The 12,777-nt window shown below is 34.3% G+C and overlaps 1 protein-coding gene across 2 annotated transcripts in view; it reads right to left on the bottom strand.

The window, feature by feature from the left end:
* LOC143232507 (uncharacterized) overlaps positions 1-12,777 on the bottom strand; it is a 91,618-nt gene that overhangs the window by 61,725 nt on the left and 17,116 nt on the right. The window contains exons 2-3 of one of the 2 annotated variants that reach the window (XM_076468062.1): positions 10,411-11,020; positions 7,362-7,617 (exon numbers count right to left, since the gene is read on the bottom strand). In XM_076468062.1, the coding sequence (XP_076324177.1) occupies positions 7,362-7,617; positions 10,411-11,020 (866 nt within the window). Of the gene's footprint in view, positions 1-7,361; positions 7,618-10,410; positions 11,665-12,777 lie in introns of those variants that run through there. The other variant, XM_076468061.1, reaches the window with a different exon arrangement.

Genomic DNA, 12,777 nt, shown 5'->3' with positions numbered 1-12,777 from the left:
TTGTTTGAAAACTTCATTTAGTTACTTATGCAAAAACATAATTCTCACGTGGCACGTACCTGGTGACTGCCCAAGCCCTACAGATACGAGGATATATTTTTAACAGGGTAAGTCTGCAATGAAACGGGTAAGAGTAGAAACTTCCTCAATTTTCAAACATTAATGTAGTGGGTGTCCGTCTTAAAGGACCATCGTTGAAGACCTGTTTATCTCACAGGCTACTCAAAGACACTTGCAGCTAGCGACCAAACTACTAGCTACATTTGTAGCATTGTTAAGAAATTTACAGAAAACACATTCAGTGGTTACCAGGACGTGTTTTTTGTTCAACTTGGGGCATGCTAGTGGGTGAAACGAAATTCGCTGTCTGGTGAATGAACATATGCTGTACAATTATTATCAATGCTATATGCGTAGCTAGCAGTTTTAGTCACCAATTTTGATTTCATTCCTTTAAACCGCACACCCAATCTTTTTTGGCCGCACAAATACAAAAGGTGTATTTGATTAGATAGCATGACGTTTTGTCAATACACACCAACAAACCACAACAAATACGTATTAAATCAGCAGGCTCGGCATGGCCAGATGGGTTAAGGCGTTCGACTCGTAATCTGAGGGTCGCGTGTTCGAGTCTCCGTCGCACCAAACGTGCTCGGCCTTTCAGCCGTTGGAGCGTTATAATGTGACGGTCAATCCCATTATTTGTTGGTAAAAGAGTAACCCAAGAGTTGGCGGTGGGTGATGATGACCAGCTGCCTCCCCTCTAGTCTTACACTGCTAAATTAGGGACGGCTAGCGCAGATAGCCCTCGTGTAGCTTTGGGAGAAATTCAAAAAAATCAATTAAATCAATAAAGAAGATCTGATTGGATTAATACTAAATCAGTGAATCTCATTGGATTAAAGTTATTAGCGTAAATATATTCTTTTTAACTCCTTAAATCATTATAAAACAATTGTTATTAAAACTGGTAGAAAAGACCTGTTTGTTCATTCGAAAGCAAGGTCACTTTGGGCTATCTGCTGTGTCCACCGAGGGGATCTAATTCCGGCTTTTAGCACTGTAAGTCCACGGTTTGTTTGTTTTTTTTAATTTCGCGCATACCTACTCGAGGGCTATCTGCGCTAGCCGTCCCTAATTTAGCAGCGTAAGACTAGAGGGAAGGCAGCTAGTCATCACCACCCACCGCCAATTCTTGGGCTACTCTTCTATCAACGAGTAGTGGGATTGACCGTCACATTATAACGCCCCACGGTTGAAAGGGCGAACATGTTTGGCGTGGCCAGGATTCGAACACGAGACCCTTGGATTACGAGTCGAACGCCTTAACACACTTGGCCATGCCGGGCCGTAAGTCCATGGACTTTCCACTGTTACTCCGAGGTGTGAATTTCTTGCATGTCCTTATGTAAGAGAATTTACATAAAACAACTGAAGTTTAATATTAGTTTTCAAATGTAAGTGTCACCTGAAAATCATTTATATTTATCGGTACACTTTGTAAAAGTAATTCAAGCTTAGTTGTAAGGCCAACATAGCTGATTTGTTTATAGGAGTGATTATTACTGCAGTTCATAGTATTAAAAATATATATTTTTCTGAACAAGTAAACTAAATTCCTTTTCAAAAGTAAAATCAACTTGTTGTTTAAGTCAAATAACAACATATACATAAAAGAAAAACGTTATAAGTCCGCTTTTATGTTTGTTTGTTTTTTTAATTTTGCACAAAGTTCTTCGATGACTATCTACGCGAGCCGTCCTTAATTGAACAGTGTGAAACTAGAGAGAAGAAATCTAGTCATCATCTTTCACAGTCAATTCTTGGGCTACTCTTTTACCAACGAATAGAGGAATTGATCGCACATTATAATGTTCCCACGGCTGAAAAGGCGAGCACCTAACACCTGGCCATGCCGGACCATGTTTTTTTATTTTATTTTTAAAACAAACTTACTGATATATATGCAATCGTGATTAATGGTAAGAACGAAGTTACACAGCTAGTGTATCAACGTATTCTAATAATAATGAAGCATCGAGTTGTTCATGAGTTGATTTTTTTTATAAAGACATTATCAATGTAAAAGTAGCAAAAAAACATTAATTAGCTTCCTAACAATTTAAATAATGTAGTTTCGTAACAGAAAGTGGTTAGACGTTTCAGTTTTAGGATGTACATGTCAGCTCGTTGTCTTGTCATTTTCTGCTTGCTTTGGCGCCTGTTCAGTTTGAAATCCAATGGCTTGAGTAAGATCCATGTTTATCGCGGAATGATCTATTGTTTCCACTTCACTTGTTGTAAATTGAATCCCAGCAAGCGATTTAAGAAGGCTCCTATTTCGAGCCAATGGTTTTTATATGCTCAAGTATGTCACAACGTGCGCTGGGGTTTCACAGAGAGTTCCCTACTTCCTGAGTTTAAGTTATAACCAATATTTTTACAGTCCAACTCTTGTGTGATGTGTAAGTTGTAGAGATACTGAACGGAACTTGCATGAGAGTAGAATATGATTTTTAACTAGAATACGTCTCGAACAGTACGTGTTTGTTCTTTCGACTACTATAATGTTTTTGGTTTCATTTTTCGAGCCAACCTGTAAACATGTTTCTTTTAGTTTCCTATGACTTGGTCGTTTTCTTTTCGAGAACAACATTACACTTATATATTAAGGGGCTGAAACAACTTCAAAAATCGATAAATTTGTTTGTTTAGAATTAAGTAAAAAGCTACTGAAGGGACTTTCTGTGCTCAGCTCACCAAGCGTATCAAAACCCGGTTTTTAGTAGTGTGTCTGCAAACACACTGCTGTGCCACTAGGGGGCCAAAACCTGTTAAGCCTATCGTAAAACAAAAACTGATTCAGTTACACGTAAATCATTGTATCACATTCTTATATTAAGTTTTATTTTATAGAAAGAGGGAAAGTGTTATTAAAGTATTATCTCCAGTAAAAAACAGCCTCTTACCATTTTCACAGCTAAAGTGCAGGTTAACACAACATAATTTTCAATATTAAAATATAATATGCTGGTAAAATGCCATTTTTGGAACTTAGGAAAGGGTATAACTACAAACAAACATATTATTAGTGTTAACACATTATTGTGTCCAGACTTAAAGTAGAGGTTAGTACAATATAATCTTAATAATATTCAGACGACTTAATATTCATAACATTACAACTAAAGTGGAGATTGTTGTACAAGATTAACGCCAGAAGTAAAGTGGAGATTGTTGTACAAGATTAACATTAGAACTAAAGGGGATGGTGTTGTACAAGATTAACATTAGAACTAAAGTGGAGATTGTTGTACAAGATTAACATTAGAACTAAAGTGGAGATTGTTGTACAAGATTAACATTAGAACTAAAGTGGATGGTGTTGTACAAGATTAACATCAGAAGTAAAGTGGAGATTATTGTACAAGATTAACATTAGAACTAAAGTGGAGATTGTTGTACAAGATTAACATTAGAACTAAACAAGATGTAACATTAGAACTAAAGTGGATGGTGTTGTACAAGATTAACATCAGAAGTAAAGTGGAGATTGTTGTAAAGATTAACATTAGAACTAAAGTGGAGATTGAAGTACAAGATTAACATTAGAACTAAAGTGGATGGTGTTGTACAAGATTAACATCAGAAGTAAAGTGGAGATTGTTGTATAAGATTAACATTAGAACTAAAGTGGATGGTGCTGTACTAGCTCAGATTTGTAACTAATCTGGATAGATGAGAACAACACTGCACCAAAGATATTTATGGAAACAGTTAGTATGCAATTATCGTTAACGTAACAGTAGAAAGACTGTTTTAGAACTACTATAGGGATAATTAGTACAAATTCATCCTCAGAATTAAGGTGGAAAAGTTTAGTATCAAATCACTAATATCAACAGGGGGAGGGGTGTCCTACCCCTATATCCAAAATATATTACCCCTGAAATTTCTACAAAAATGACGAAACAATCAAATAATGGAGCGGCAGTTACTGGTCAGGACCTTTGTTTTTAAAGGTCATCCTTTAGCCCATCCACCCCTCCATTGGTTTCCTTTGCACTGCTGTTTGTTATTAAGCCCAAAGCTATGTAAATAGCCATCTGTGCTACGGTCACTCTGGTTATCGAAATCCGTATTCTAAAGGTATAAGTCTACAGATATAACACTGTACCAAAAGATTAAATATTAATTTCTACATTTTCTCTTTACGTTTAAGAAACTTTGAGAATGACCTAGTAAAAATAACCATGAATGTTTATCTCAAGCGTAATCTATAATAAGAAAAGGATGTGTCTGTGTGACCATCATAGCTCCAAGAGAGAAAGAACTAGAAACTTGAGATTGAGAAAACATACTTAGTGAACCCTGAAGTTGTGCACCTGGGTATTATTACTTATCCATGTGCGAGTGCGCGTACATCTTTCTGTGAGATAAGCAAGCGAAAATTCACATAGAAAATAATATGCAACCGCTATAGCTCCAAGAGGAAAGAACCTAGAACCTTGAATTTTTGCATCATGAAACAGATTTACTGTTGTACATTTATTTTGATGCCTAAGCTTGTTTCTATATAGTTTTACTTATTAGATATGAAGTATATTCTTGACTGTGAATAGCACAAGTCCCGTCTTTTCTTGAAATTTGTAGAAGGTTATTGAAAGTAAGAATCAACAATATTTGTTTACAAAAACGCGTTAGAACATTGTTGAAAGTTCTAGACTCTCGCGTGATTCGCGTAAAAAAGCAGCTAGCGAGAGACGAAACAAGATTATTAATGGTCAGCTACAGTCAGTATGTTATACGTCTAGGAAGCTATAATGGTGATTAACAGCTATTAATCGAAAAACTACAGAATTTGACCAGGAAAGTTTATAGATTTCGAACATTACAAACCGTCCAATTTCAGTGAATTACCTGTGGACGTTAGTATTTCTACGAGGACATTAGATGTTGTTGTCGGCGAATGCTTAGGCTTGTAACCGTTGAAAGGTCAATCAAGTTAGCTTGCTTAAGAGAGGCGTAATAGTGTCAACTCAGAATTTATTTGCTTGTCGTGGACCTGGATCGTCAATAAAATATTCAATTCTAGATCGGATATTTTGGTTTGTTTGGAATTAAGCATAAGGCTACACAATGGGCTGGCTATCTATGCTCTACCCATCACGAGTATCAAAATCCGGTTTATAGTGGTGTGAGTCCGCAGACATACCGCTGTGTCATTGGTGGACTAGACCTGATATAAGACTCAGTCTTGTCTGTAAGTTGGTAAAACTCTTGTAATTTGTAATTACTATTATAATGAATTGTATTGTGTTTTATTTGTATATTCAAATATATTTGTATTAAAAAAGAAATTTATGTGTATCAATCTTATTGGCAAATAACAAAAAGTTAATACATATTAACATTTATTTAACTACTAAATTAAAATTAAAATTTCCTGTTATTTGAAATAGTAATACGTTAACTTACACAACATAATAAATTGGAGACTCGTCAGAAAAAAAACAAAAAACGTTACAATCCTTACTAACTAGATCCTGAGGGTTTACATCTGGGTATTATTACTTATTTACGTGCGCATGCGCATACGTGTGAGAAACACAGAAAAGAAATGTGACGACCATAGCTCTAAGAGGAAACAACCTAGAAAGTGGAAATTTTCCACCTATACCAAATGAACCCTGAGGTACTTTCACCGGTATTATTACTTATGTTATCATGTGTGTGCGCACATACCTGTCGTTTTAATGAGTCAAGCTAACGAAAAACCACGCTGAAGAGTGTTGTTCCTTGTATAACAACCTCTAATGAATAGAAAAGCCAGTACGTTTTGGTAACAGTGTGTCCTAATAATGGCTTTCATGTAATGTTGCTTAACAACAAAAGTATAAACTAATTTTGTTGTTAGCTTATGAACTGAAAGTATAAAATGAAATGTATAAAAGTACAAAATTGAAAATATGTTTATTAATTTCTGAATTTAATCAAAGAAAACTAAATTAATAAATTAATAAACATATTTTATGTTTTGCAAAGGTTATTTTACACTATGTCTTTATATATCACACTTGTTTATGAATTTCTTTAAATCGTAACAACATTCACTACACTTACAAGGTATTAGGGAAACTTTCTTTCGCGATCCATTTGCAATCCTGTGACTAAAATCGTAATAAGCAGTCATTAAAGCAACTGTTCAATATGAATAAATGAATTTTGGGTTTTATGACTCTTCTTATTTCGAGAAATCAAGAGTAAAGTGATAAAACACACACTGTGTGTTTTTATATAGATTACATAACGTGACGTATAGTGACATCTATAATTATTTATAATAGTTTTTTTATTATCGTACCTTTATGACTTTTTTATGCTTCTGGAAAATAATATAGAATCTGTGCTTAAATAGGTTCAAAATACATACAATGACAAAGTCAACTAGAATATGCCAAACCAATAGCCCAGACAAAGTTGGGTACTTTCGATAATTCTCTAATATACTATTTTCTTTATCATTTGAATAGTGATTATATGAATCAATAAGTACTGTCATTGTAAGTAAATATTGTTAAAACAATAAAAAATCATTACGGGGTTTTCCAATTAAGGAAGTTATTTTAAGGAAGTTATTATTTTAACTTTAAATAAATAATTTTCCTAATGGTTTATTACTTTACACTTATAACGTGCTTTTCATAGTGACTAAAATATTAATGGTTATAACTTTTTATGAAAGTCAACTGTCTATATGAATAAAAATTACAATCAATTTAGTAAAATAATATGGCTAATTTGATGGATCAGTCTAGGGCCCGGCACAGCCAGGTGGTTAAGGCATTCGCTTCGTAATTTGTGGGTCGCGGGTTCAAATCCCCGTTACACTAAACATGTTCGCCCTTTCAGCCGTGGGGACGTTATAATGTGACGGTCAATCCCACTATTCTTTGGTAAAAGAGTAGTCCAAGAGTTGGCGTTGGGTGGTGATGATTAGCTGCCTTCCCTCTGGTCTTACACTGCTAATTTAGTTAGAGTAAATCATAGAGAGACCAACTCTGGCAGCACCCTACATTGTTAAAGTGTTGAACTTTCTCAACTGAAGTGTATCATTATTAAACGGTGATTCTGGAAAAATAACATCTTTCAATGGCTAACGTCGTCTACTCACAAGTGAATTTCATTAATCGTAGTTTTTAAATGACGCAAATTAATATATTCTCAAGAGTAAGTCAAACAAACATTTCGAAAAAGTTTTTTGTGCGCTTATTTAGAAATGTTTTCTCTGTGCTTATTTCGTGTCTATAACTACATTACCTTAAGAAATGCGTAACAAAAACTACACATAAGCTTACTGTGGCGCTCGACGTTCATCAGGAGCATACCTTCTGTAGCCCTTGAAGTTTCTCTTATCCAGCCTAACATCTTCCGTTGGCGACAGAGTTGAACCATCAACCAGTCTTTGGGCGGCAGCTCGAGCGCAATCGTTGGTGATGGCAAGTCTTGAGAGCCAAATAAAGCGTTCTCGCCAAAATCGAAAATAATACAAATTTTTGGGTCAGTGACTTTCATCACACTCAGAGCACAAGAAGAAAGACCAAGGTTACTCTCCTAAAAAAACAAATTCGTTGTAAAAACGTTAATTATCTTTGTTACCGGTTGTGATAAACGATGATAATATGTTGCCTTAAACAGTAGTCTGTTTTATTTTAAAAAGGTTAGAAATAAGTTTTTAACTGCTCTATTTCTAAATAAATAAACATCACATATTTAGTTGCTTTTTTACACAGATAAGAATCACGAACACATTTTAATTTAAAATATAAAGTTTATCCATCAGTGAAAAATCCTAATCAGTGGTTCGTCTTCCGTGACAATGTGTTTACAGGTGTCACTGCTTGTGTGCATTGATATGACATTGTGTTCTGAATATATAAACAGACGAATTATATATAGCTACGAAATAGAACACACACCCATATATATGTATGTATATATTAGAGAAAGAAGAAAATAGAAGTATTGGAGAGTTTAAATTATAAGTTAGTTCTAAAAACCAAGGAGTAAAAGTAAAGAGTTATAATATGTATAACACTATTTTTGCCATCCTCAGTGACGACTAGACCTTTCGTCTGCTACTATGGCTCGTCAGGCTGCATTACATATTGGTGATAGAAACTACGAAATAAACTATCATCAGTAATGTTAGATAGATGAGACGTAGAAAGAAGTAAAAATTATAAAAGAGAAAACAACGTTAGAAGTAAACGAAGAAGTAAAAACTCACAATATAAAGTAAAACTGAAGATAATAATATATATATTTACTTACAACTTATTGTAAAGCTGTAAAAAATAAGTTGTGAACGGAAAGAGATATAGAAGGCATATAAAACAATAATCAGAAAGAGACGGAAAACAAAGAAAAAAATGACAAGAGTTACAACAAATTGACAAGTGAGACGAAAAATAACAAAGATGTGTGGGAAAAAAGGAAATAAAAACAAGTGGAAAAAAGAGAAAACAGTACAAGTTGTTAGGATACAATTGTGAAGGAAACACTCAGAAAAAAACAGATAAGAAAGAACATCAAAAACAAGGAAAAATTATCGTTATGGAAAAATAAAATTGTAACAGAACTAAAACAAAACACCGCTATAACAAGTGTCGAACGTAAAACAGCTTATTGAAATGGAAATGAAAATTTTAAACAATTAGAACACAAGTCTTATCATTTTTATCTACATCTATATATATAAAATAACCAACAAAAACAGTTAGTAAACCCATGCTTGTCCAGGATTTGATACAAATATCAATAAACAATATAACATACATACTAATGTTATTAATTTTCAAAAATAAAAGAATTAGGAAAAGAAAAATCGAATTAAAAAATACACCAAAAAACAAAACCAAAACCAAAATCCCACAATATTACAAAATTAAACTGCTTCGCGCTCATTAACAGTATCAAGCAACAATCAACAGTACTTCCTTCTAACAATATCGCGTGAATTAACTCGTTTAAAGTCAACGCAGGGTTTATATTTATTGGTTTGACAACGAGATTACATATCATGTAACTAGCTAATTTAGGTAATCTTCCACAGCATTAATATCTGTATGTGACCATTAAGAAAAGCCTGTGTAAGCTTCATCATACAAATATACTAAATTTCAACGTGCTTTAGCTAGAAGGTGAGTTTAGCGCATTAATGTAACAAAGAATTCATCGCTGAACTAAATGATAGAAGGAGCAGTGAATTCAACCATAACAAAGTAAAAGATGAATTCGCTGCCCCACATAGGAAATAGTGGCATGGTTGTTTGTGGTAAAGTTGCTAAGATTATCAGCTTATATGCCTAATTGATCACAGGGAAGATAACTAGTCGGCGAAACTCACCGCCATTTCTTGGGCTGCTCTATTTATAACGAACAACAGACCGACTGTCATGTTATAATGCCTCCACGGTTCACGAAGCGAGCATGTTCGAGGACGGGTTTCGATCCCATAATTCAAAAATTTGTAGTCGAGCACTTAACCACTAGATTATAACAAGCCAATTAAAACTGAGAGAGAGAGAGAGAGAGAGAGAAAATACGATTCTCAGATGCAGGACATTAAGTACATTTTCAAATGTAATGTATAGGTTTCAGCAGATGTTAAGAATTGAGATAATCAAATAAACTTGCAAGTTACGAATGTATGTAAAAGGAAATATAAAGTAATGAACAGAAAAAAAACAAACGAAAATATTAAAGTAGTAAAATTAAAGTGTTCAGAAAACAGAAACGTTTAGAAGATAACATTGAAGGAAACAAGGATACCAAAAATTAAGAAAAAAATATAGTCATAAAACTCTACGGTAATTAAAAAGAATAAAACAAAGAAAATAGTGATAAAACTCTACGATAAAGAAAAAATAAAAATATAACAGTCATAAATCTCTATGGCAATGGAAAAAGAAAGAGAATAGTCATGAAACTTTACAGTAATAAAGAAATAAAAATTAATAGTAATAAATCTCTATGGCAATGGAAATATAATAGTGATAAAACTCTACGGTACTGGAAAAATGATAAAGAATAGTGATAAAACTCTACTGTAATGAAAAATAAGAAAATGGGAGAAGAGGCTATATATGTATATATAAATGAAAAAAAAACAAACTTTTATTATCTGAAAATATAATGCACAAAATGAAAAAGAGTTTTAAGAATTAATAAAAATACATAACTAAGCGATCCAGGCAAACAACATGATACTCTTGATTTAAATCTGGTCTATAGAGCCAATTTTCATAGCTTATTTATTCTCTTACTTAGTCTTCTCTCGCACAGTACTCAACATAACATTAAAGTTTACAACATGCCAGAGATAAAATATAAGAAATTTCTTACCCAGTGAAATGGCATGAAGCGGTTCATAAGATGAGTGGGGATAATAAAACAGTCTCGAATTTCTTGAACTGCTGAACCTCCTCGATGTTCTTCCACATCGGCTGTAGGGAGTGAACGACGTGGCGGCTTCCTCTTCTCATCTTTGCGCTTTGTCTGTTCTTGAACCATTGATAACTGCTGTGTTCGTTTAATACCTTGATCTAATGTTGTTTCAGAATATCGATATGAGCTGAGATGACTTAAAGATTGAAAAGTATCTCCAGTTTTTAGTTCAAATTTATCTTTTGATCTTCTCCATGTTTTACTCTTACTTTTATCCCTAGCGGAAAATTCTGGAGACATCATTGTCGGGCTATGGCAGAAAATGTCAAAATCTTCATAATCTGGACGAGAATGTTCTCGACCCATCCTGGATCCCTGGATATCTGAAAATCGAATTATTTCCGAGAATTCTTTATCACCTGTATAATAATCTCTCTGGAAGTGGTTAACTCGACCTGCTAATAGTTGAGAATTATTTTCCTTCCTTTGTGGGTTCCCATTGCTACCTACAGGTGGCGCTTCTTGGGAAAAGCCCGAACTAGTTCCTGTTTTGCGTTGTGAGCCAGTCCTATCCATATGGAAATAAACGTGAGTACTCAAATGCTTAGTGAAAGAAGCCATTAGCGATAGTTTAAAACTTTTTCCAACCTTTACCTTATTCTTTTCTGCTGTAACACTACGAAAATCCATTAATGAAAACAGCTTCACGTTAAGTAATACAAACAGAATATATATAGATGTGCAAGATGGTTGACTGTTGTCACTTTTAGAGGCATGTTTTTAATTAAATATGTTTAAATTTCCCTCCATTAAGAAAACATTAACTTGTAATTCGAGAGTGGTGCAATGTGAGGAAAAGATTAACAACAAAGTGCGTTAAAATCAACATTAACATAAGCGAGTTAGACGAGTTACGCAAAGTGAGATTTTTGGGAATCAAGTATGGCACTGCTCCAGTGTAATAACTTAAGCACTTCCAAACCTACTAGGTTTAAAGCAGACCTTGGCGTTCGTCCAATGCAGAATAACCTAAGCACTTCCAACACCTACTAGGTTTAAAGCAGACCTTGGCGTTCGTCCAGTGCAAAATAACCTAAGCACTTTCAACACCTACTAGGTTCAAAACAAAATATAATCTTCTACTTCCCTTTAATCCATGGTTACCAGCACGTTCTTTGCTTTCCGAGTTTGGGAAACAGGTAGGACTAGTCGTTCGTATGGAAATGAATCTTACGTCTAGAGCTACCAGGTAATACGATTTTTAACTGTAAATAACTGAAAGTATAAGAAATGCACATGGACTGTGCTCATGTGAAAACGACAACAACAAAAAAACAACTGTTAAATATACGAAAAATAACCAGTGAACTGCTGCAGCAACAGGCGGTTGTTGAACAAAAGCGTATCGCAATTTGCCACTGACACTCCCCAAACCCGAGAGTCAACTCGGTGTCTGGACATGAAATCCATACTGCTTTCTCTATCGCAGCGCCATCAAACGACGAATAAACCAAATGCGTACCGCTATTTTAAGATTGTACACATGAACACGCTCTTGCAATACGTAGATCAATATTTCTCCTTCTTATAGGTAGTGGTTCCTGTATGACAAGGAATAAATCTTGAGGGATGTCGTTCTTATGGGTTTCTCCTACTGTTTGATTTTATATACGTGAGTCTTTGCCCTTTTAAACTGATACTTTATTTCAGGTTCGATAAACGTAAAAAGTGTTAATAGACCGTAGAGTTTGTAAATATTTACTGGTTTTTGAGAAATTTTTACTTCTAAAACAAGTAAAGAAAATAAAATAAAAAAGAGTTGATGCTAATTTTTCATTCCTATAGTTTTAATTGAGAGTAAACTTAGTTATCGATTCAACCATCATCAATTTCAGGTCTCATAACCTACCTTCAAATCTAGAGTGACAATATTCGGGTTGATAGCTCACATAAGCCAAGGATGTTGGAAAGCCATTGGTTACTATGCAACTAATCAGAGAGTAAGACATAACTTTGCTACAAAATAGTTAAACCTATGGGCCCATTAGATAATAAATCAGCGTGTTATGAATAAATAAATAAATATGTTAAAAGCACTCAGGAAGGTGTGGTGTTTGATGTTTTTTAATATTGATAATGCTTTATTCCAAAAATGGTCTCAACAATTAGGTCAAAGTTCAGGCAGTTCCCGCCCTTAATTTAGAACTGGTGACTAGAGTGACAAAAGCACACGTCGCCTGCACAGTTGTGTTTGTTTGTTTGTAATTAAGCACAAAGCTACACGAAGGGCTATCTGTGCTCTGCCCACCACGGGTATCGAAACTC

The sequence above is a fragment of the Tachypleus tridentatus genome, chromosome 11 (genome assembly GCF_004210375.1).
Source record: "Tachypleus tridentatus isolate NWPU-2018 chromosome 11, ASM421037v1, whole genome shotgun sequence".
NCBI lineage: Eukaryota > Metazoa > Arthropoda > Merostomata > Xiphosura > Limulidae > Tachypleus > Tachypleus tridentatus.
The sequence above is the reverse complement of the archived record's forward strand: the minus strand, read 5'-3'. Positions and strand labels throughout refer to the sequence as shown.